Here is a 25,857-nt window from a genome sequence, read left to right on the forward strand (position 1 = left end):
ATTTCTTTATATCTTCTTACAACAATTGTTACTTCCGTTTTTTTTTAAAAAAGAATAGCCTCTTATTGGGTGTGAAGTACTCCAATGTGTTTACCTTTTTGTTTGTATGACTTCTTTCAAGATATACATAGTTGTTTTGTATGTGATTTTTAAAACTTTTTTTAGTTACAGATGGGCACCATGCCTTTATTGTATTGATTAATTTTTTTATGTGGTGCTGAGGATTGAACCCATTGCCTCATGCATGCTTTGCAAGCACTCTACCACTGAGCTACAACCTCAGCCCTGTATGTGATGTTTTACACAAGTAGCATTATGCTACTCATTTCACTGCGGCTATTTTCCCTACAAACTGTTTTTAGGAATCATCCATTTGTCCTATGTACATGAAACTTCTAGCTCTTGCTGTGATGGGCTGACAGATCTGGCTCCATGGGAATGTTATGTTCCCAGACTATGGTGGAAATGACTGGACAGACTCCATTTTGCTCTAAGACTCCATGTTATGTAGGAAATAAACTTCTCCCATGGGAACACTCTGCCTCTGTGCCCATCATCAGTTGCTTAGCATGACATAGTTAGCAATACAAAATGACAATTCTTATGTAAGGAAAAATTGCTCTCTTTTGATTCTTACTGCTCCTAAACAATGTACCATGTGAATGGTAATTGTGTGGATGTTAGTAACCATTCTTTAGTTTGTACCTAGGTAAGGGTCATTTTGACCCACTTCCCCCTCTGTCGATGATCTCATGATGTTAGTTTGTAATTTCGAATCATAGTAACAGACACTTATGATTGATGTGATTTTTGGTATAAGAACCCCTACAACCCTATGGTAGGGGCTGTTCTCCCAATAGCCATTTTTGGGGGGCATTGTGTGAGACAGTCAGCTGGCTGGCTTAATAAAGACTCTCAAATTTGGACTTCTCAGTGGTGATCGGTCTGTTCTTAAGTTGTGCCCCCATAACATTGCATGGTACTCTATCCTATGCATCAGTCATATCCATGTATGTTGAGAACTATGTGCTCTCTACATACCCAGTTTAAACTGATTTCACACATAATCCTAAGAAGTTTATTACCATTCCCATTCTATAGTGGAGGAAACTGACACATAAGGAGTTAAGGAACGTGCCCAAAGTCACACAGCTGGAACTGGTGGAGCTGAAGTTTAACCCAAGTTGTCTGGTACCAGGAGAGCCCGCTGTGTAAAGTGCTATAAACAGTTACAGAGACCTGGTTGTAGGCAGAGGCCCTCTCCCGGGTGAGGGCACACTAATGAGAGTCCTAGTTCCAACCTGGTCACCTACCTTTACAGTGCAACTCACCTCCCTTCCTCAGACATCCCTTTTCTGTCTATGTAAGATGAAGACAGAACTATCCCAAAGTTCTTTCTAGATTCACCACCTGCTGATTAAACGCCCTTTAGCTAGTGGGAAAAAACCTTAATCAAAGTCAGGTATTCGTTTCTCTCCAGAGCTCCACCTGGGAGCTGCTCCAAACATGCTCTGGCTTGTCTGTCTGGAGGCTCCTGATAGGGCTGACTATTCCCAGGGAGACAGAGCCACGCCTCCACCCCCATCCCACCTCTCCTGAACTTTGCACTTACCATGATGAAAAATTAACTGGGCTAATGTTTCTCTTCCAAGGACAAGGACAACCTCTGCAAAGCAGGCCTGGCTGGGCCCCAGGAGACCAAGCACCAGAACAAAGTTGCATCCACTGGGAGTCACTTGCCCACTACGGCCCCAACTCTTGAGGGTGTGTAAGGGTCTCTTGGCACTGAGAGAAAGCAACTCCTCACTCCTCCTAGGGGGCTTTGTGACACAAAGGCTTGTGCTTCAACTTTTCTCATGTAAAGACTTAGGCTGGAGGAGAAAGAGCTAGTCCAGAGATAGCACTGTCAGATTCCCACGTGGGTCCAGCATTATTTTTCTGCACATCCAAGCAGTCCCTATCACACCAATGATGGCTTGGAAAGGAAATGTCGCAAAGCGTGCATGGTTCAGTCACACTAACTAGTTGGCTGACTAGTTATTTCCTCCCCTCAGGAAAATGAGGGGGTTGAACAAGGGCTCCTTCCAAAGCCATGAGTTTAGAAGGTGAGGTACATACCAGGGCTTTCCACTCCATTTAATGCTCAAATCTCTCTTGGGCTGCTTACCTCCAGAGTGCAGATTGACTCTCTTTTGTGTAAGATGAGGGGTTGCACTGGAGGAGGATGAGTACAATGCTTTTTTAAAAAAAATTCACCACTGTGCACAGGAAGAACCCTTATTTCCATTCTTCCAGCTGAGAGAACTGATGCTCAGCAAGGTGAAGGAGGGAAAGAGTCAGGATCCAAAGCCACATTGGTTGGTGATGGAGCCTTAACTTGTTTTCTAGCTGACTCTCAAGGGCTGGGCTTGCTGGATTTGAGGTTCAGGTTAAAATTAACCTTAATCCTCAAGATGTTGACTGCAAGGGTCCCTTTGTATCCTCTGCCCACTCAGGCACACACTGACCCCACTCCTTGGTGCTTCTCTAGGTCTCTTGTGGTTAGCGACCTTTATCTTTCTTTCAGAGTTCCCAGACAGACCTGAGCAGGAGGGCTGCATTGAGATGCTCCATAGATGCACTGGATGAACTCAGCTCCCTGCAGCACACCAATCCTGTGGTCCCAAGGTGTGGTCTACTACTCCACAGCTACTGGCTCTCTGTGAGGCTTTCACATTAGGGTCTCACAGCAGAACTAGGAGGCTGTGGGGAAAGCTATTTGTAGCCCCATGTCACCACAAGCAAACATTTCTTAAATTCTCACAATAGTGTGCCTGTAAAAAGAACTTTTGTTTTGCAAACAGCTCTCTTAAGTCATCTCTGCTTTGCTCTATGAGGCATCTGGATGCAGTGGAAATTTCGTGGACTAAGGCCTCACAAAGCCCTGAGCTCAAGTCCCAGCTCTGCCACGTGGGATCCTGAGGGTGCCTCATCCCTAGATGTGAGGAATAAGGACATCTACTTCAGGGACTATGTGCAGATTACTTCAGAGGACAACACTTGGGCTACCTGGAATGAAGACAGCAATTAATAAATGCCAACCGCGTTCAGTCCTTGTCTCTCTTGATAAGGGCTGGGAATAAGAGAGCAAAAGGGAAGACTAGAGCTGCCACCAACAAATAGGACCAGCAGCTCCACTGGGGCTCAAGATTTCTCCTTCCAGGTCTCAGCAAGCAGGGAGTTTGGAGAGGAAGGAGAAGCTGCAGACCTTGACAGCTTGTGGGAGGCATCCTCTGTGAAAGGGCAAGGCCCCTGCAGCGTCTGAGCTGACTTTGTGGATCCGGCCACACCTCACAGAGCTTTGTAACTCCCCACCGGCTCCAGGGTTTGCAGATAACTTCTTTTCTCACCACGGGGGGTTTCCTGCTCTTAAAAACAAACAAAAGCCTTAGCCGCCGGGCTGCCTGATAGGGGAGGCGGCCGTAGGAGGAAGGCGCTGAAGGGCCTGTGGGCAGAGGCCCCTGAATTCTGCTGGTGGAAGAAAAGCCCCGCAGCGCTCCAATGTGCCAGTGTTCCTGGGCTTCCCACCTAAGCTAACTTAAAAGCATATAAACTTCCAAGTACTCCTCTCTGTCCCCCGCCCTTTCTTGTTGATTGGTTTGGCAACAAAGCTCCCTCTCCTAGTTATTGGGTATCGAATTTCAGATCCTTTCTGTATCATGAGTTTCTCCAATACCGGGTAAATTGCCCCCCAGATAAAATTCTAAATCACCCCCGCAACGCATTTCTTCATGAACTCAACAGTTGTCTCTGAGGCCCATTTTCTAACAAGTGCTTGGTTCAAAAGGCCCAAGAGACCCCGGACTCCAGCAATTGTTCAGGTTGTCACTGGGGTCCCCAATTCTCCACTTCTTAGAGTCTACTTTTTCCCCTCCCGACTCCCTGCTCCGCACACAGCCTCGGGGTTGTCAGTCGGAGTGATCTCATCGCTGAGAAAATAAAAACAGCCCCCGGGTCGTTGGCGCCAGCCAAGGCCCCCGACTTCCAGGGCCTCGAACCTTCCGCGCACTCCGCGTACTGGGTCCCGGTCTTCTTAGGGCTGGCCGACGGCGCTGGTTAGCAGCGAGTCTAACCCTCTCCGGTCCGCAACTGCAACCGAGCTTCTTCAGCTTGGGATCCGGGAGCGGACGCGAGGCCCGAGCTCTGCCTTCCCGCCAGGGGCCCCTCTTGCCACCCCACTCCCAGAACTTCCTCCCCACGCCCGCACGGCTTCGGGCCGGGGCCGCAGCGGTGCCGGGTCGCCCACGTGGGCGTGTTGGGCGCAGGGCGGGGGCAGGCGGGTGTCCTCCCGGGAGCTGGGGGCGGGCAGGGCGCCCGAGGGAGGAGGCGGCGGAGGAGGCGGGGAGCCCCGGCGGCGAGGGGGCGGTGACAGCGCTTGGAAAGGAGGCTGCACGCGGATTTGCATGAAACATAGACTGGGAGCGGGCGGGAGCGGGAGCGCGGCGCACGCCCCGGACGGGCCCAGCAGCGAGCGAGCGAGCCGGCAGGAGGAGGAGGAGGGCAGCGGGGAGGCGAGGCCGCAGAGGCGGAGGGATCTGCGCATCAAAGCGAGCGAAGCGAGCAAAGTTTGGCTGGGGGCTGGACTTTCCTTCCCGGAGGCGGCACCCAAACAGCCACTCCGTGCGGAAACCCAAACTTTCTGCTGCCACTCCGAGTCTCGCGGCCGCCGCCTCCGCCCCGCGATTGGGGCCTTCCCGATCCGGCGCCGCTGCTGTCCGCCGGCCCGCCTGCCCGGCGCAGCTCTTCTCTCTTTCGCCGGAGCCGCCCGGGCGCAGGGCCGTGCGCGGAGCCCCGCAGGCTGCAGCGCCGCGGCCCGGCCCGGCGCACCGGCAAGTTCGCCAAGAGTTGAGGCGAAGTTTGGGCGGCGCGGCCGGCCCCGGGCTCCGCGCCCCCGGCGTCCCGCCGCGCCCAGCCCCGCCGGGGGCGCCCCTTGCTTCTTGCGCTCCCTCCCCAACCATGTCGTCCATCCTGCCCTTCACCCCACCGATCGTGAAGCGCCTGCTGGGCTGGAAGAAGGGCGAGCAGAACGGGCAGGAGGAGAAGTGGTGCGAGAAGGCAGTCAAGAGCTTGGTTAAGAAGCTTAAGAAGACGGGGCAGCTGGACGAACTGGAGAAGGCCATCACCACGCAGAACGTCAACACCAAGTGCATCACCATCCCCAGGTGGGGGGCCCCTGGAAGACCCGGGGGGGAAGCGCCGGCCCAGCCCCCTGGTGCGGCGGGGCAGGCCCGACTGGGTTGGAAAGAGTAGGAGTGCGAGTGTGTGCGTGCGTGCGTGCGTGCGTGTATGTATGTGTGTAAGGGGGTGAGTGCGGGCAGGGAGGGAGTGGAGAGACCCCAAACAAAACCTCTGAATTTGCCCAGATTCAGAGCCTGGGGCTTCCACGCGGCACTCTGATTTCCAGACCTCACATTTGTTTTCTACCTCCGGGAAAGGGGGTGCTTCTGGGATTGGATCCCCATCCTTGGAGCTGCGGGCTCCAAGTTGAGGCCCGCTTTGTTCGGCTCCGCGGGCCGAGCCCCTCCTCCGCCGCCGCCTCCCGCCCCGCGGCGGCCCGCGCTCGTGGAGGTGGTGGTGTCTCTCCCTTTCTTTTCTTCAGTGCTGTCCCCCCACTTCTTTCCTCTACAGGAATGCAGTCGGTACAGCTGGGGCTGTGGGTGAGGAGCGGGAGCCTGGTGATTGACAGATTCCTTCTTCGTTCTTTCTTTGCCTTTGGGATTAGCATTTTTATCGAGTATTTTTAGACTCGGTTGTGCCAGTCTCCCGCCCCCTGTGCATGCACGCACTTTAGTTGCAGCACGGAGCTCTGACTTTCAAGTGGGAGAGACATGTGGCAGAAAATAGGGTCTTCTCCCCCCGTTCCCACCCCACTCCTGACTTTCTGCCTTCTTTTTAGTCCGAGACTGCATATCGATAGAAGAGAAGAGGCCAGCATCGGACAGATAACAAAACACGCCCCAAAGCGGCCTCGCTTGGGCCCTCACATTCCTGTACAGCCCTCCTTCCCAAAGCGCTTTGCCATCTGTCCGGACCTCCTTTATTCTTCCATCGCGCTAGCTAGGTCGTTTTGGAGTTCACAGATGGCTGATAGAGGGGGTCATTGACTTTTCTCTCCACTCCCAGGGTCTTCCTGAGCTTAGCTGTGCCTGGCAGAGGATTGGGGCCGAAGTACCTTGATCTCCTGTCTCTGCCCCTCAGTCCCCTTAAAGCCTGATTCTGAACCAAGGGTGAGAGAGTGTGTGTCGTTGGGTGGAGGGTGGGTTTCTTGGGGGTCCCAGGCTGCAGAAGGATGAATACAGGATTCCTAGGGCCTGAGTTTGGCAGAAATTGTCCTTCTCCCTTCTGGGCCAGGGGTAGACTCCATCCTTGGCCACCTGCTTGGGGCAGCTGTGCAGAAGCTGCCAGCCGTTTCAAGCAGGCACAAAGCAACATCTGTCCATGGGAACCCAGGGCTCGCCTTCCCTGGAAATAAATGCCACATATGGTGGGAATGCTGACTTAAAAAATAGTTTTTTAAAAAACTGGGTGGATCCAGTCAATAAAGGGGGAGGGAATGCGGTGTGCTGTCTGGGGAGTGCGCTCTGGGCGAGTGATCAGGAGCCAGAATTGACTTCAGAGGAGGTGATGTGATGGTCAGAGAAATCTGGGATTTGGTGCCAGCTGTGATTCTTAATTCTTTATTCTTTTGGTTCTGCTGGGGAAGTTGAGTGTGTGAGTGTGATACCTCTCTATCTGAGGAGGAGGTCTGTAAAAGCTGCCTTCTCCTAATCTGCCTGTGTGCAGTGAGGACAAATGCTTCATGCATTGAAACAGAAAAGAAGTGGTATCAATTATAAAACACACAGCTGTGGAAAGTGTTTCACAATTTACATAGCGCTTTCACATGGTTTTATGAGGTCCTTGAAGAAAGACAGAAAGAAAAAAAACCAAGCTCCGGAAAATAGATAAGGGAGTCTAAGATGATCTCGTTTTTAAAGTGGAGAAAACTTTGGAGGAGAGAGGCGGAAAGACTGGACCAGGCAGACGTGGCATTCCAACCCAAGGTGCTCCTTTGCTGCCGAGGCTGCTCTGAGCATTCTCTGCTGAGTGCTGAAGCACCGTAGGCCTGGGGCAGGCGGTGTGGATCTCTGCTGGGAAGGTGATACTTTAACCTTTGGGCTGGTGACAGCTTGGAGAGGCCTTGCCTTGGTAAAAGTTTGCCTCCTGCTGGGGATGGGGGTTTGCTGTGGTCTGCCTTTCCCTCTTCCATGGCCTGAGGCTTGTGACCCCTTGGAATGTTTGAGAATTCAAGCCAGCCTGCCCCTTCTCCTGACTTTGTTAGGACTGGGACATCTGCCTACCTGGAGAGGACTAATGCTAAAGGAGTTTTTTTTCGTTTCCTTTTTTTTTTTTTTTTTTTTTTTATTTGTGGTGGTGGGGATGGAACCCAGGGCTTTGCATACAGTAGACAAGCACTCTGCCACTGAACCACACTCCCCGCCTCCCAGACCTAAGCAGATGTATATAAATAAAATCTTTTCTCAGCTAGAGAAACCCAGGTACTTGGGTGGATCCAGACAAAATGAATTTCCATCCCTGAATTTTTTGCCCAAGCCACCTTATCTCCCTGGAGACAGCTGCTGCCATCTTGGTCATGGGTAGAAAACTACCAGGTGTTGGGGAGGTGGCCAACTGGCCTTATACAAGCCATATGTATACATCTGCCAAGCCCTGTTGGTTGTTTGTCACATTGCTGTCTTCATACTGACTTTGAGAACCAGGGCTTTGGAAAGCAGACAAAGGAAAACGTTTAACTGTCATCCCCCTGTGTGTGGCATGGGGCATGGGGTGCTTCAGAACACTGCAAGATCTGGACTCCGGGGTTTAAGGAGCCCTTAGTCTAAAGAGATTATGACAGGCAGATTTTGATTAATATGAAAGTGTGAACAACAGTGGCAACATTTGGCAATTACAGCTGGATACTAGGGATTTCCACACTGAATGGGGTTTCTCTGTTGCCCTGGCTTGAGACATTTTAGTGATCAGGACAGTGGGAGTAATGCAGACTTACTGGCATACAGGCTTAGGACTGTTGCAAAGATGGGCACCAGCAAAGTGGAGAGGGCTTGGTTTCGATAGAGGACAAAGTGGCTAGCAGGATACAGAGATGTGGTGGATGGGCAGAATTTGTCGCTGAGGGAATGTTAGGTCAGTCATAAGGGTTGAACATGCTTAAACCTTCCTTTTCTCATATACACTGACAAGTTGTAGTAGTCATGCACAGTGGGGAACACCTGTAATCCCAGCTACTCAGGGGGCTGAGGCCGGAGGATTGCAAGTTGGAGGCCAGTCTGGGCAATTTGGCAAGACCCTGTCTCAAAATAAAAAAATTAAAAAGAAAAAAAGGGCTGGAGAATAGAGCTCAGTGGTAGAGTTCCTTTGGGTTTAATACAGTACTGGGTGACCGGGGGAAGACACTGATAAGCTTCCAACAGTAGAATCCAGTTGGTTCAGGTTTGGAAGGGAATTTTGGCTTTCTTGTGTCAGTGTTAAACCCAGAGACCAAAGGGAGAAGCGAACCGAACACTGGGTCTCACCCACAGCATCTCCACCCTCCTTCACTCCCTCCCTCCCTCCCTGTGCACCTGATCTTTTTGTATAGCCTCCTGTTATCTCCTAGGATTTTGCAAGCTCCTTTTGCCTGAGGGAGAGAGGAAAAGAGCCTCCTAGTTAATACTCCTTTCTCAGGGTTCTGGCACAGACCAGTTACCAAGCTGCTGGGGTGCCCTCTTCAGTACCTTTCGGATTTCTCTAGCGTCTGGATCCTCCCACCTCTGGTGTGAACCGCTGGCAGGGAGCCACTTTCAGCCTCCAGGGAGGCCGTCCATCTTTCCCTTGCTCTTGTTGACCGTGATGAGGGGCACTCCACATGGGTTCTGGGGAGAGGAGGGCCTGCAGGACAATGAGAAGCTGACCAGGGGGCTGATCCTGAGCTGTGGCTGAACCTAGGAGCCGCTTGACATTCCCTGGATGTATGTCTGGGACCTTGGTCCTTACTGCTTACACCTGGGAGCTGCTGTTTAGGCTGCTGTGTGTCACACACAACATCTTACTCACTGGGTCCCATCAGATATAACAGGACTAGATTTTGTTGATTGATTGATATTTATTAGACCTCTCCCATATCTGAGTCAATACTACAGGCACCATGGGAGGGTGCAGAGTTAAATTTGAGAAGGTCCCTTGTGGAGAGCTTATACTTCAGTAAGGGAACCATGAATAGGATGTTATTTAAGTGAATTGCTCTTTCTTTTGTATTCTCAGCAATCAGAAGAAATATGAGATCTGGTATGGAGGGATTTTGCGGAGCTGGGGACTGTGATGCACCTTTTAAATGTTGTAGAAGTCACTGTGGTAGAAAATTAAGTAATGACTGCCATCTGTTTTCCCTGGGAAAGCTTGGAATTTAGGTCCTGCACCTGCCATTTTACTACCTGCGTGGATTTGGGGATTCACTTAATGCTTCAGAGCCTTCCTGTCTGAACCTGTACAATCAGGATGAGATAAAACCTGTGGAAATGTTTTGTAAACCAGAGAGCTGGAGAGATGTGTATGTTTAGGCTTCTGTCTGTATTGCGCATTCATGATGGAATCATTCAGTCGTGTATTGGGTCCCTCCTGTAATGACCAAACAGGGCCCCTGTGCTCAAGGAGCTGCTGTTTAGGGCAGGGGGCAGACTTGCCCCAAAATATAGGGCAGAGTCACAGCCAAGGGACACATAGAGTACCTGGCAGTAGGGGGACACACAGCTGTCTGTGGGAGGAGGTGTAGAGGCAGCAAATCAGTGTCCGATGGGAAACCAAGAAGAGGACCAGAATTATGATCATGGGAACATTTTGGTTCATGGGGAGAATTTCCCACAAGAATAAGAACATGTTTAACTTTTGCTTTTTATTAGACTGAGTGCTGCTGTGAATGTCACCGAGTCACTTGCATGGAAAGGCTAGCGTGACTTGGGGGCTGCATCTTACTGCACTGTTAAGTGTTTCCTCTTTCAAGTAAAAAGTAATATATTACTGTAAACCTGAAATTCAGGTTCCCTGAATGAATGGGAGCAGGGCCTTGAGATAACTTAGCTCCAAAATATGATAAAAATAAAGAGTTGACAACTTGCAGATGGTTGTGGAGGCTTAGCATTTCAGTTTGGATGTGACCTAGCATTTTATTTCTCTGGTTAACACTTCATGAAAATAAGTTTTGTAAGCCTGAGTTTCTGAATAGACGTGAGAACTTTTAATAATGTGTTTTTAAAAATCCTTTGCAAGAATCTAGTTTTAAATGATCATTTTAATCATGGGAAAAAGTTGATGAATACAGTAGTCACTTAGTTTTGATGAGAAATGCAAGAAGTTGATGAAATCTACAGAATTTGGTTCTCGTTTATCACATCAGGAATCCAATTAAAATGAGTTTTGAAAAAATAAACATTGGTTTAATAATGTAAACTTGTGATGGCTGTATTATTACAATGGAAATAAGATTAACATGGATTTAATGCACTGAACGACCATTAATTTCTACTGGTTAATTTATTAGGCGGTTTTAATGCCATGTGATGCACTGTATAGCTATTATTCTGCGAGAGCTCCTTTATGAAATAAATAGGATTCTCCTATTACCTTCTCTGCCTTCTCTACCTCCCTGCCAGCCTCCTGTCAATGCATTAAGTTCTGTGAGGTTGGAATGCTCTAATTAAGTTTTGCCCTTGTCTCCTTTCCTGTAGTGACTGCTTAAAAGCAAAATAAGAAAACGACTCCATTCCTTCCTATCCTCCATTCCTATCAGCTCACATCTGATAGGACTGACTGGCTGGAAGGAGCTCTGCCCAGGAGCCGCCTAGGGCAGGCGGTCTGGCCTGCGGGAGTTCCCAGGAGCTTAGCAGCCTTTTGCAGATACAGTAGTGAGTGCTGTGTGGACCGGACAGCTGCTTCCTGAGAAGGGCTGTATCTTCTCTTGCCCCCTGAGAAGCTCCTGGGCCAGGGGCAACAGACAGTCTTCGAATCCCCCCATACCATCTTCAAGCACAGTAGTTCCTGGAAATTGTTGAAAGTTGTCATGCTAAGCCCACCCTACTGGAGTTCCATTTTTAATTTCACTCCATTTCAAGTTTTAGAAACAAGAAGATCCAAAGACCTTGTTCAGTTCATTCTTACCCTTTCCTTCAATGTACCTGCCAAATGCTGTCCCCCTGTGCTGGGTAACAGGGACTAAAGAGTGAATGAGGCGGGTACCATCCCTGCCTTTCTGTAGCCTCTAGTTCACTGGCTGGTGAACACAGGTTCTTTGGAGTTGTAATAATGCTGTGTGTGTTCAGTCTAGAGCTAATTTGTAAATACGGTTTTCTTGGTGTTAAGAAATCAAATCCCCCAAGCTCTGTAGTTTATTTACTCCTGACAAAGGTAACTCTGTGTGTGCGTGTGTGTGTGTGTGTGTGTGTGTGTGTGTGTGTGTGTGTGTGTGTAAAACATTATTCTTTGTTTTAACTTAATTAACAGTTTGAGGAACAACAAATCTGCAGCACCGGGCCACACTCTGCTGCTGCTGATCAGAGGCCCCTGCTGTACACGGCAGCCTGGCACAGTGGCCCACTGCTACACAATGTTTTGACAGAGAGACTCAGTTTAAAATGAAAACACAGTAGAAGCCTATTAATTAGGAAGTTCGGCTAATTCTGGACTATGCTAACGTTTCTTTAGCAGGTTTTTTCCTCCCCATAAATGCTACCAGAGAAAAATTACTGATAAGCAAGGTTTTGGGGGCAATAGGCAGAAGACTTGGGTAGGTTCTAGACTTAACTCTGTTTTGGATTAACTGTGTGACCTGGGGCAAGTCACATAACTTCTCTGGGCCTGAGATATTCTCAAGTGGAAAAGAGACCGGACAAGCTGTAGTGGAAGACTTCTCTAACTCGATCTTCACGTAAGCATTTTGGACACTCTTGTTTGCACACAGCAGCCATTCAGTGAATCTCAGATCTTAAATATTAGTGTTCTAAGACCTTTTAGCTTGGTGTCAGTTTATGTAAATGAAAATAATAAAACTGCAACTCAGTCTTCAATTTGGTTGTTTTCCTCCTTTGTTGTCCCTACTTCTTCCTTCCCTGGGAGTCTAAATCAGTGAAATTTAACTACAAAGGAATATGAAAATAATTGACCCCAAGGATAAAGACGAGGAGGCTGTGTGTCTTGCGATGCTGTGAGCAATTTTTCTTCCTTTGTTGCTATTTTCAGCTATTCTCAGAGCAGGAAGTTTTCTTAAACTAATGACCACAGATGCCTAAAAATGGTAACATGTAAGAGGTAGGCATTATGGAGGATACCTGCGGAAAATGTTTGCTCATATGTCAGCGTTTACCCAGGAAGCTTCCTTTATTTATTTTCAAACATCTATATAAAGAAAGACTACACTTGATTGCGTAAGCACAAGCCTTTTGTCGGGCAGCGTGGAGGTTACAAGTTGAAACCCCAGCTGGGAAATGAAAAGTGAGTTTCTTCCGCAAGCAGCTCCTTCTCTGTGTCACATGGCTCTCAGGGCTGGCGAGTTTTTCTCCTGAGTGCTTTGCTGGGCGTTTAGGTCTGGGATATTGTTTAAGAAACACTGCGTGTGGGTTTGCCGTGGAAACCTGCAGAGCGATCAGCCTTGTGGCTTTCAGGTTAAGCGTTGTGTCACCAGCTCCCCGGCGGCGGAGTTGTAGCTTGGAGGGGCCACCATTATTTTTTTTTTGAGAACCAGGCTTTTGAGAAATAGTAATGCTTTTTGGGTGTGTGTTTTTTAAAGGTCTGTTTTTTAACGCTGTCACGGCTCAAAAATGCCAAAAGGCATTTTTTCCTTAAAAAATCACCTCTGGGCTAAACCCAAATAACGGATCCAGAAAGGACTTTTTGAGTAGCTACGAGTGGCTGAGAGCTGAGCTGATGATGGACGTTGGGTTTTTCCTTCGCCTTCATTCTCTCCTGTTGTAATCTTTGCTAGCCTTAGTGGATTCAGACTCCAGGTGCATTTCACTTCTCTACACTTGCGAGAGGATAGGGAGGATTTGAGTTTGCTCCGCTACCCCTTTACATTTTGTGTGTAGCCATTTCCCTCTCTCCAGAAGGTTCTTCACATGTTACCTGGGGAGCACGGGGTAGAGGAGGACAGGAAATGCACAGTAACACAGAAAGAGTGGTCCCTTTGAGTCTGACAGCTACTAGCCATGTGGTGGCCTCAGAGCTTCAACTTACTGAGACCCAGTATCCCCTTCTGTAAAATGGGGTTGGGACCACCTGTCCCATATAAATCAACCTAAATGAGATAAGCTAGATCAAGGACTTGGTATTTGTAGCTCATAGCACATAGTAGGTGTTCAGTGAATGCTCGTTTTTTCCTTTCAAGGGAGAAATTGGGCTTATGGTGTCAATCAGCTTTAGCAGGGGACCCCTGTGACCCCTTGTGCTCAGGGTTCACCATTTAGAGGACCTCAAGAGTACACCGCCACCATGCTGCTTGTTGATTTAGGGCTGTTGAAAGACAAACAATTCATATTCTTTGGTGGTTCTTCCTTCCCTGCTCACCTTCTCTACTGCCATTTTTAAAACTGTTTGGCTGACTAAAAATAATAGTACTGAAAACAGACTTTGATGAATCAGTGCTGCTGGGGTGGGGGATGGGCAAGATCCTGAAGCAGAAAGGCCGTGACTCACGCGCTGGTCACCGATAGCTGCCCGTAAGTGTGTGGAAGCGTGTGATGTTTATTGTTGCTGGTGTTTTCTCGAGACCCGGTTGGGAGGCAGTTCCGGCTCTCCCTGAAGTACTATGGCCCCATTTTGGGCTATTAAGCGAGAATGGTCAGCTTCAGACACTCACAGCTCTTCAATGGCCTGGACCTGGGTGGTGGGACTTTTGACTGCCCCTAGAGCTGTGTGAGCCTAGGAAGTCACGGCTTGGCCCTCCCCCTGGCCAGACCTCTCTTCATAGGGCAAGGAGTGTGTAGGGCCAAGGGACAGGCCCATCTCAAACCTGCACCTCCTCCATCTAGACTGTACCCGGGACTCTGACCCTTCAGTTCACTGCTCCAGTGTCTGCTTTTAAGTCCTACCTGGGCCTCTTCCTCAGGCCCCTCTGCCTGAGGTCAGACAGTGTCTGCCATGGACAGTGGGTGCACCTGTGGGCCTGGGTGCTGGGTGGGAGGTGCAGGGGCCTGGCGGAGGGATCAGCTGGATCTGGGACATATGTCCTGGGGAATCCAAATGGTGTTTGTGAGGCCCCCAAAGTGGAAGATGATGCTGGGAGTAGGTTGTGACCCAGGGCTGGTTCTTCGTGGGCCTCCCCATTCCATTGTGAAGCCAAGAGATCAGAAAATTCCAAGATCGATCCTGGTCTTCTAGGTCACGTTAAGCTATCTGTCAAGGTAGGATGCTGGGACACATTCCAGCTCACAGTTTGTTCCCTCAGTCTCTCTCTTTGAAATATGACACGGGATGCAGGCCTGCATGGCTGCTCTTGCTTAGGGGCCATTGATAGTAGTGGCAAGCCTACTTTTAGCACCATCCATTTAGTTGTGTGGCCACAACTGAGGCCCAGCCCAGGTGGCACCAGGGTATGCATAGAATTATGGGAATGTCTACAGGAGTTGATCACCCTCACCCTGAGCCCTGACCAGAGGGAATGAAATGCAGGTCTGGGAGCAGGTGCCCCTAGCACAGCTGTCCCTCCTGGGAGTGGAGCAGAGAGCTGGATGCTGACTGTGCACTTGTGTGTGAGAAACATTTATGGAGCACCGACTTTAGCCTCGGCCTTGGGGAACACAGATGAAGCCCTGCCTCTGAACTGTCTGGAGGCAAAAGGGACACCAGTAACCAGTGCAGTTGCTCTGCCCCTGGGGGAGGCAGTTCAGTAAAGGTCAAAGAGCCCAGAGGAGGAGCAGCCATCCTGGGGGAGTCCACAGAGGAGGTGCTGTACCAATGGGGTCTTGAAGGATGGATAGAGGTGTGGGAGGCTGCAGAGAGAGCAAGCCAGACAGAGCTGGAAAAGGCCTGGTGTCTGGGGACAGCAGAGCAGCTCAGGGTGGCCAGAGGATGGAAGAGGGAGCGGCCAGAGAGGAAGGGAGAAGGATGTTGCCAAGCCCTTTGGGCGGCCAGGCTTGGCCCCTGGACCGTGCTCTGTAAGCCTCCAGGAGATTTTAAAGTGGGGAAGTGGCGTGGCTGAAGCCTCTCCTGTTCCTATTTCATTTCTGCCCCTGGCCCCATGGCCAGTAACAGCAGGTTTTCTGCCCGAGTTATCCAGGTCAGAGTCATAATCCCTTACTCCACCATGTGGACAGCTTTAGGCTATGTCTGGACCAGGTCGAAAATAGTGTTTTGTTGGCTCTCAGGAGAGAAGACGCGTTGTTCAGCCAGGAGGGCTCTGGGAGCTGAGTGTTCAGGTATTAACCAGTGACTCATGTCATGGATTCCTTGGGAAGTGAAGTAGAATGTTGCTGAGCTTCATCTGCTGCCTGCTGTCCTTAAGCGAAGCCTCCAGAATGGGAGCCAGGCCCCTCTCCGGGTCTCCCTGGGCCTGGCCCAGCCTTTTCGAGGACTGTGGCAGGTCAGTGTCAACATTTCTTCATGGCTGACCCCTTAGGCCAGGCTTTCCTATTGCTGCTGTCTCTGCAGCCACAGGCTCATGAAATGGTATCAGTGTGTTAGAAACATATTCCCAATAAGAGAGTAAAATAGTTTGCTTAGATCAGTGTTGTTCATTTATTTTTGTCATTGAGAACTAACAAGTCATGTTGACCATTTAGACATTGGTTACAATTGACCTTATCTATTTAAAGTCATTTTTTTGTTGTTGTTGTTTTTGATAATCTAAGTTGAGGGGTTTTTAAAAGATGGAGTTGTGTATCCATGGACAGGTTCTAGTGTGCATGGACCATTCCGGGAACTTGCTAGGAGCCTGCTACTGAAAGTCAGATGAAGATGGCATGTGGCAGAGGATCACCTGGGTTCCCATCCCTGCTCCTGGCCTGACTTGACGGCGCTGGATATGGTGGCCCAGTCCCTCAACTCCTCTGGGCCTCTCTTCCCTCGTGAGTAAAATGGAGAAAATAAGACCTCCCTCCCTAGGCTTGTTGAAGTCGATTATTTAGACCCTTTATGTATAAAAAGCAGTTTTCAAGGTACAAAATGTTAATCAGTGTCACCTCTGTTACTTTGTGAAGCCCAGCTCTCCAGTGCTGCTGAAGAGCCCTGCCGGCAGTGATGGACTTAAGCTCCTCAGTGAAGGCCCAGATTTCACAGAGAAAATCATAGCGTGCACAGATTGGATAGGGGTGTGAACTCCACACACACATGCTCCGCCTCTTGCCCTGGAAGCTCAGCTGGGCTGCTGCTCTTGTTTTGATCAAGTGTTTGAGTCTGAAGACGTCAGGGCTGGAGGTACTGGCCTTCAGTATGTCATCTAGGTCTCTCCCAGGGGCGAGCCTGGGACATTCTGCCTGGGCCGTGCGCTGGCTGTGCGCTGGACGGCAGCGAGGCTCTGCAGCCCTCTGGGAAGGTGTGTCATCCATGTGTACTAAAGCTGCGAGGGCATCAGTAACAGAATGAAATTTTGCACTCAAGTCTCTGGAGCTTGGTCCTATTCTCTGCCCTCTGTCCCCACAGTCACCTGAGAAAAACAACATACTCATCCTTATATGAAACTTGCATCATTCTCCTTATTTTGTAAACAAGAGAACCAAGATTCAGGTGATTTGGAGAAGTGGCTTAGGCCTCATGAGAAGGAACAGAGCTGGATTTACCACCTTCTGCCAGAATCTAGAAAGACTATATAATTTGTCAAACCACTCAAGACATTTCTAAGAATGAAAAGGGCAACATTAATAATTATGACCCGACTGTACACCTGAGCCTGGGCCGTGCAGGCAAACCTGGGTAAGCGGGTCTCCACCCCGTGCCTCTGCACCAGTGACTGTGACCCTGCACACAGGAACAGGGAGAGCCAGATCAGCAGGTTCCCAGATTATGTCTCCAGTAGAGGGACGGTGTGAATTAGTGGCTGCCCTTCAGGTGAAGGGACTGGCTTAAGGTCTACAGCAAGTTGGCAACATAGTATTTTAAAACAGGATGAGACCTTCAGGATGATCCGGCACAGTGAAGTCAGCACAAGAGTTTCATTGATTGCAGCCAGAGGCAGGGGACATCTGGTTGTGTTTCAGACTGGAGGGAGGTGGAGGTGGAAGTGGGTACACATAGGGGATGTCTGTACCCTCATCAGGCTCTGTCCCTTTGAAATCTGGGAGATGCCACTAGGCCCAGTGTAACCTGAATGATGTTAAATGGCCAGGAGCAGAGACTTCTGGGGGCTGACCTGTCTGGCTCCAATGCTGCATTTGAGCTGAGGCCTCAAATATACTATTGGCTGGGAGAGGTGAAAGTTCAGTGGATAATCCTTTTGCTCAAGAATTTTTGTGAGGTGGTGAGGAAGGAATTAAAAATAACAGCAAGCATGCCTTTCTTTCTCTTTGATCGTGGTAAATGCATGGACTGTGCCAGGCTCGTGGAGCGAGCACGTGGCCCTGAGTAAGCCCCTGTGCCAGCCGAGTTCTGTGGAGGGCGTGTGGAGGCATTGCTGGTTTGCTGCTGCTTGGTGCTCTCAGGGTTGGCATTTGCAGCCATTCAAACCTCATCCTTCTCTTGCCCCACATGATGCGTGTGAGTCTGTGGAGGTCTTTAGCCGGCTGTGGCCAGCTGTGACCCCAGGTGAGGCCTGGTTTGCTGAACTTAAAGGAGAGCAGCTGAGGTGACAAAGAGGACAGACTGAGAGAAGAGGGGTGTCAACACAAACTGAGCTTGTTACCTGCTTGGAGAACTTCAGCTGATGCTGCCACCTGTCATTCACCTTGGTGCCTCCATAGAACAGTGTGCATTTCCCCTTTCCATACCCACCAGACACAACGAAGCCTGTGTGGGGTGAGTTTGGCCACAGGGTATGCATTGCTTTTGTTCCTGTTTATTGGAGAGTCATCATGGAAACTGAACCCCAGTGTCACTAGGGACCACTAGGCCATCCTGTGGGTAAGACTAGAATCAGCTTTCACATTTCCTGAGTTCCAGACCTTCCTACTATAGCTCTCCTCTTTCTAGAAGCTGAGGCCTACAGTAAGTCACTAGGTCCCTCCCTCTCTGATGCAGGGTGCATACTGGGTCAGGGGCCAGACTCACCAGAGCAGGCTGCTACTGACTGAAAGTCCTCTGAAATCCAGTGAACAGGTCCCTATGTGGGGGCTTGTTCTCTCCCCTAAGAAGTTGAGGCAGGGAGGATTCAGTCATCAGAGGGTCTCAGGAGCCTTCCCTCTTTCTGCTTTGCCATCTCCAGCTGAATGGCTTTTTGTCATCACGCTTGTCCCCTCGTGGCCCACAGATGGCCACAATATTGCAGATACACCTCTTTAAACAGTCGCAGCCAAGGGCAGAAAAGGGCTGCTTCACGAGAGTTGGGGGTCTCTGTCTACGGAGACACATCAGTGATAGGGACGTCACTGCCAGTGTCAGGGCACATGCAGTCTGGCCCATGTAGTGGTGGTCGAAAGCCTCTTGAAGTCAGGGACCCAGTTATTTCTTTAACCCCTTAGGGTTCTTAGTGTGGTGCTAGGGAAATATTAGCACCCGTCGTTCCTTGTTCTCCTTCTCCCAGCCCCTCCTCAACCTGTGCCAGTGCCTCTGTGTTGTGAGGCTGTTGGACCCAGTTCCCGCCCTCATGTGGCTTGTAGTCATTCGAGGTGGAGAGACAATTATGTAACTGTGTTTGGAGCATCTAACGGGGAGATTATAGCAGTCTGGTAGCTTTGGCAGCTTTGGGAGAGGTGTTAAATTGCGTCTCCGGGACACAAGTGGAAGTGAGAATCACAGAGGGGACCCCAGGGGCCTCTGACAAGGCCTGAGGACCACGCATTTTGTGACCCACGCCAGGACTTTTCAAGCAGTTCAGATTTCTGTCTCTACCTCTCTGCTCAGTCTTATTTTCCTGTTGACAAAATGAAGATAAAAACCTGCCCCTGGGTATGGAGTGGGGGCAGGGTGCAGAGCTAAGTGCCTCCTTCCCCCAGGGGAATTTTCTAAAGGTTTCTACGTAATCTCGCTTCAGAAGCATACGCAGGTTTCATGCCTTGGTGCCTCTCACTTGCTTTGAATCTGCTGGATGCATTCTCTGAAAGCATACCCATGAAAAAATAAAAATTCTATGCATGAGCGGTGCTTAAAAACAAAGTGCTGACGTTCCCAGGAGAGCTCGGAGCCGGTTCCTGAGGGCACCTTCTACCCTTGAGTCTTCTTGTCCCAGAGAGCTGACAGCTCACTTCAGGTCTGCCAGTGCCGCCTCATCCCAGTTCTGAGGAAACAGCCTGCGCAAGGATTCACATTTTTCCTACTGATCAAGGAATTGGGATAACTTGGGACCCCAGAGAGCATCTCAAAGCTAAAGAAGTGTGTTTGAGGTTTGCCTGTTTTTCCTTGCTGGATCGCAAGAGTTGCCACTTTTGCTTTGATTATTTAAAATAAGAGTCCCCACTACTAAATCTAGAAGGTGGGTTGGCTGACGTGGAGCGAGTGGGGCCTGCACACTTGCGTAGGCCTGTGAGGTTGCCCTCCTGTCCCCAGAGCACCGTCGGGCACAGAGGGCACAGAGGGCGCAGAGGGCCTGCATCTGGAAGCCAAACAGCTCCTTGCCTTGAAAATTCCCAGGTTTCTAGGAGCAGTGGCCAGGTGAGGCTGGGCATGAAACCGAGTAAGTTGTCCCAGCTGGAGGCTGGTTCTGTTTGATCAGCCTCGGTTCTAAAGTTAATGGTGCAGGCTTCCCATTGAGAGGAAGTGTCTGTATGTGGGACACTGGAGGCCCTGTGCCAGGGGCCCCCAACCCTTGGTGAAACCACGCTGTGGACCAGTGGTCTCAGATGTTTACTGTCGTCTGTTTATGAGAGGGAAGTGTGGTCATATTTCTATCTGTCTTGTGGGCAGCACGGTGCCTTACTGGGGTTCGTGTGGGAAGTGGTTACCGTTAGGAGGAGGGTGAAATAACACTCCTCACAAAAGGGCTTTGATCCAGGGATCTTTTTGAATGTCACTGTTTGACCACCGTGTTTTTAATTTTTGCTATCTGCTTTCACCTCGGTGATGACAAAATGGAGCCATGTGCTCTACATTATTCTGTCCAGCTGGCCTGATTTGAAAGTGCAGGTCAAACTTTTCTCTCTGGTTTCGTTTGTGACCATTGTGAGGGTGACTTCCAGGCCTGCAGTTCTTCAGAGCTGGAGGCCCTCAGCTCCACACATCATGACCTGAGAATCCCTGCAACACCTGAAATTGAACTTATACCATTTCTCCTTATTCCACCTCCCACGCTGCTCTGGTCTTCATCCTTATCAGAGTCCCTCGTTTCAACAAAGTGTAGAGGGAAGAACTGTAAAGGTGCTGCCAGCTCAGTGTCCTGTTCTGGTGAGGCTGAGGCCCCTTTGCACTCACTTGTGGAGGTGCACTCTATGACTGTGGGAAAGTCACCTTGACTTCCTGGGTGTTGGTGTCTCCGTCTGCAGAATGACAAACTTGAAGAGTGAACCTTGACCAGGCATAGTGGTGCATGCCTGTAACCCCAATGGCTGGGGAGGCTGAGACAGGAGGATCTCCAGTTCAAAGCCAGCCTCGGCAACTTACCAAGGTCCTAGGCAACTCAGTGAGACCCTGTCTCTAAGTAAAATATATAAAAGGGTTGGGGACATGGCTCAGTGGTTTAGCGCCCCTGGGTTCAATCCTTGGTACCAAAAAAAAAGAACCTCACAGTTGTGTGTTGGTTCTGTTATTCACTGGCCCCTCTCTGGACTCCCCTCCTTTCTGTTTTCTGCATGCGTGCGTTTTCCCAGGGACCAATTCTAAGTTTTCATCAACGCACTGCCTTGAGAAGATCCTTACTGCCCTTATTCAGTTGCATCATGGTCACTGTTTAATTCATCAGAATTCACTGAGCAGCCATCGCTGGTGGTGGTAGAGGATATGTCACCAGATGCCAGGAGCTACAAGTGCATTCTTGATTTGGAAGGTCATGCATACCCCTGTCCTCATGAGGAATGAGGCTGCTTCTGAAAACCGACGCCAGGCCAGGGGCAGCCAGGCTGCAGATGAAGAGCAGCGCTCAACTAGCTCCAAGCACAGGTCTCCTGGGCCGCCAGGCACCAGCTGCATTGCAACTGTGCCACCATAAAAATACAGGAAGGAAGGGAAACGTGTTCACAGGTTGGTTAGAGATTTCGAAACTAATAATCAGCTCTCTCTTATCCACGAGAAACCAGAATCCACTGCTGGCTTTGGTCTCTCAGACCCGCAGCTCAACAGAGTGCCCTTTCAAAACTGGGTTAGACTCTCTCTGCTAATAGCTTTTTCCAGGAACCTCAGCCAGCCAGCAAGTATAGTCTTTGAGGATTGTGATCTGACCAGTGTGCTAAGAAATCTTTAAAGAGCAGCACCATCTTTGCCCTCAGGTGTTTTAAGGCCAATGAGGAGACGGCCTTTCTTAGATCAGGCAGCTAGAGGGTGACCCCCAGAGAGCACACCAAGAAGCAAGCAATGGCCAGTCCTTCCACGTTATTTTTGTCTGGTATTTGTCACTGGAGGGGCCCCTTGTGATGTGAAAGAGAGGATTAGAGGCCTGGCCCCTGGTGTACCAGCTTTGTGACCTCCAGTGAGTCACTTTGCTACCCAGCCTCTGTCTTCCCCTTCTGCAAACCAATGGCATTGACTTAGCAGGATTTTAAAGTTTCTTCCACCCTAAAATTCAAATTCCTGCACTTGCATTCAAAGAAACGACCCTGTTACTCATTCTGATAGTTTCAGAATCACAGTACAATCAGTCAGGGACTCGAAATGGGGGCCTGCAGTTGAGGACAGGATAGAGGTTTGGGGTTCAAAGTAAGCTGTGGTGGCTTCTTCCTGTCGTTCACAATTGGTTGTTGGGGTCACCACAGAAGATTCTCAGCGTTGACTGCTAATAGAAATTCTGATGCTCAGACGGTAGTATCTCAGGCCGGTTAATTCAGAATTTCTAGCAGGTGGGAACTGGGAAGTGAGTCCTTTTGAATTTTTCCCATCGATTCTGGGGTGTAGCCAGGCCTCAGAGCCACAGCTGTAGATGCTGATGTAAAGCCACGGTTCAGTCTGAAGGGACCGGCCTGTATTTCTGGTGGAAAGTGATAGTGGTTGATTAGGAAAATAAAAGCACATGCACACAGAAAGTAAGTCCTGGGTTCTGGGTGTGTGTTGATTTGGTAATGGCAGCTGCTGTTGGTGAGGAGTTGCCCTGAGGTTTAGAGCCCAGTTCTCTCATATCTCTGGGTCAGTGGTTTCTCAGCATCTTTGAAGTCGTGGGATCATCTGTAGTTGGTTATTTCTGCTCAGGAAACTCCAGAGTATGAAGTGGGGTGGAGCCAGCGGGTAGAGCAGGCGGGGATTGAACGGGCCGTTACACACACCCACACTTTATTCACGAAACTTAAATAAGAGGCCTCAGCCAGCTCTGGCATTCCTTAGTGTCAGATCCCTGGCAGCGCCCTGGTGGATTCTAGGGGCCGCTGAAGCGTGTAGGAATGTATGTTGTTCCCTGACGCGTTGGTGGAAGGGCCTCTGTCTTTGGTCAGCAGTGTTCTGCCACTTCCTCAGCTGTAGCATCTACACACTCCTGTTCGTGTCCAGTTGTTCTTGGTTTCCTGCAGAGAATCACATCTGGTAGACTTAGAAATCTGATGGGCACAGCTGTCAGGATTAAAACATCAACAGAAGAGGCCAAACCAGGGAAGGGCAGTGGGTTGGAATCTCTTGTCCAGGTAGAGGGATGGACTTATTTGGGTAGGGAGAATGCAAAGGTGGACACTTAATTGTGAAATGTGAAGAGAACTTGTCAATCCTGATGAATCTCAAGGGGTTTCACCAAAAAAGGAGGCTGGTGAGAAGCTTTGCAACAGGCATGCCTGGCAATGCAAGTGGAGACACTTAAACCTGATTAAGTTGCTATTTTTTCAGAGGGAAACTGTCTGTTAAGCATTTAGGAAGCTGAGCAAGGCACCTGGAGAAGTGGCAAGTGTAGCCCCTGCCCTCAGAGAGCATGGAGTCCTGAAGGTTTGAATACACCACTGTCAGATGGGAGCAATGAACGCCTTCTGTGCTGTCACCGCACAGTGAGTGTTCTTGGACTTCAGGAGCCACAGGGAGTGGTTTGAGACAAGATGCATTGAGGAATGGGAGATGCACAGGCCCCATTTGCAAGTTGTGCCTGTCTGCTCCTTTTTCACATCATGCCAGTTGTCTGGCCAGCAGCCCTGGTGGACACAAGCGACAAAGACTTTATGTTCTCGCTTCCATGAAATTTTCCTCCTTTCAGGAATTTGTGTTCCTTTAGCTTTTTTTCTTTTGCTGTGCACGTGTGGAGTGGCCTTTGCCAGATCTCTGCTTTAATATTTGCCACCTGCAAACTTTAATTTCCTGCATGGTTTCAGTTGGAAAGTCTTTTCTCTCTGCATCCGGAGATACCACGGGCCTGTCGTGTTGGTGGGTCGCAGGAGCTCCCTGGCATCCTTGAAGTGGTGGCGTTTTGTGTGCATCAGAATACTCAAGTTTGCCCAGTGCAGTGATCATCAGTAGATGCAGAACTGGCTTTGTTAGGCCCTGGGGTGGCAAAGGCTGTCATTCTCTGTGGGGTATTTATTCCTGGTTTCCCGGTCACGAGCTGAGTGTAATCAGGGACAGATAAGAAAGCCATTTATAGAGCAAAGTACATACTTCTTGGGTGGGTGGAGAGGCATTTTTATATATGTGTATGTTTGTGTGTGTTTAAAAAAAGCCCTATATTTTCTGGGCAACAGAACTTAAGTTTCCAGTAAACATCTCCTCCCTTTTTACTTTACCTTTTAATTTTGTGTTTATGGTCTCTGTGCTTTGAGATTGTCTTGCTGTGATGCCAGCCACCCCTTTGGAGGCCAGGGTGTAGACCAGGTTCTTGGAGTTTCTCCTGCCCAGTTGATTGACAGCTCAGACTTGATTACTCCAGCTCATGGAGAAGAAGAATAATAGAAACCTTGGGCTGGAGGGGAAGGGCACATGCATTTGTTAGTTTATACCTCATTATCACCTGATAGCAGGGGGAGCTCTGGTTTAGGGTTGGTTTCCCCCATTCCCTATTTGCCTGTGTGGGTGCTGGGAGCCCTCCACTTGGGACCCATCCTCCTGGGAGCCAGTGGCTTGGAGGATGGGTTTAAGGTTGGCTGGTGCTAAGTGGCTTTCTTGATGAGCTCACTGCTGTTCTTTCTTAGCTCTGCTTGTTGGATTAGGGAAAATGAGGTGGGGAGTAGGAGCTGGTCCACCGTGGAAACCCTGGGGCAGGAATCAGTGGAGGCCCCTGTGTATCAGCAAGTGTGAAAACCTGTGGACAAGGGAGGCATGCAAGCAGAGTGGGGGTTGGGGCGCAAAAGCAGCAGAGCTGACCAGGGTCCCACATCCAGGGGGTTATGGCAGCAGAAGAATCCCAGTGGTGCTTTGCTTCTTTTTCACACCACTTTGGGTTGTCTTGCTGGGAAACCTATTTCAGAGTGCCCACCCTGACCAGCTGAGCTTCCGGCCACCGAGCATGTGGGTTGGACGGGGCTGACCTCAGATCTTTGCCTCCGTGACATTTCTGGGGGTAAATATGGCCCAGTGAGCCCAGAAAGAGGGGCCCTCAGCACTGGAAGGAGAGTCCCTAGGAGACCCCAAAGAAAGCATTTGACACAAAGCAAGCAGTGCAGAGTGCAGGAGGTGCACCCAGCAGCTTTCTCTTGCAAATTGCCCCCCCACCCCCCTGGATCGAACCCAGGGCCTTGTGCGTGCTAGGCAAGCACTCTACCAATTGAGCTATATCCCCAACAAATTGGGCTTTTTAAAGGGTGTGTGTGGCTGGTTTGGTCTGTTAGATCTGAAGAAGCCACATTAGGAGACCCAGGAGGAGATCCCCTGGGAACCCACTGCCTGCCCTCCCTGTGAACACTTTTGCTACCTTGGGGGTTTTCAGTGAGTAATCTTTTTTCTCTCTTTTTTTCTTCTATTTACTCCTTCCACTTCTTGGGCATTTGTGAATAGCCAAATTCTCTTCTATCTGGGCCTTCCTGTCATGGTCCTCAGCCTTACTGCAGGCTGATGTGTGGCACACTGGTGCACGGAACACTTTCCCACTGTGCATCTCTACAGCAGCCCCGGGCAGGGACAGGGTGAGTTAGGGGAGGAGCAGGGCCTGAGGTCAGTCCTTCTGGTAGGCAGAATTCTTTGACAACACTCTGTTGCCTCCAAAGGAAAAAAAAATGGACATACTGTGTATGTTCCCTTTAGATCTTTTGGACAATAATGGATTCTTTTTCAGTTGCTGTCACTAGAACAAGGGCAAACACCACTACCTCTCCTGTGCACAGTACTTTACAGTTTATGAAGCACTTTTCCACACGATTCCGTTTCATCTCTGTGAGGGTTTCTGGAAGAAGGTGGCAGTCTCTGTGAGTGAGTGGAGAGAGCTGAAGGGCAGAAGCTTGACCCAGGGTCCACAAACAGGAAGCAGCTCAGTGGTCAGCAGGTAGCCTCAGCAGGGTGCTGTGGACAGGGAAGTGAGTGACACATGGAACACTCAGTGGTTTGAGAGCCATTAATGGTGGTTTGTTGTCCTTGCCTCTGAAGCCACATGGGCTTCTGTTCCCCACGGTCACTCTCTCCAAAAGGGCTCACTTGTGCATGCTCTGCCCCACATGGGAGCCAGGG

At 49.8% G+C, this 25,857-nt stretch overlaps 1 protein-coding gene across 3 annotated transcripts in view; it reads left to right on the forward strand.

The window, feature by feature from the left end:
• The first annotated feature begins 4,458 nt into the window (after nucleotides 1-4,458).
• Nucleotides 4,459-25,857, forward strand: part of SMAD3 (SMAD family member 3) — a 108,210-nt gene continuing 86,811 nt past the window's right edge. Inside the window, exon 1 of one of the 3 annotated variants that reach the window (XM_079129573.1) lies at nucleotides 4,459-5,201. In XM_079129573.1, the coding sequence (XP_078985699.1) occupies nucleotides 4,996-5,201 (206 nt within the window). In that variant the 5' untranslated portion in view covers nucleotides 4,459-4,995. The remainder of the gene's footprint in view (nucleotides 5,202-25,857) is intronic. The other 2 variants (XM_079129576.1, XM_079129575.1) reach the window with 2 other exon arrangements.

This window comes from Sciurus vulgaris, assembly GCF_902686455.1.
Source record: "Sciurus vulgaris genome assembly, chromosome: 2".
Lineage (NCBI taxonomy): Eukaryota > Metazoa > Chordata > Mammalia > Rodentia > Sciuridae > Sciurus > Sciurus vulgaris.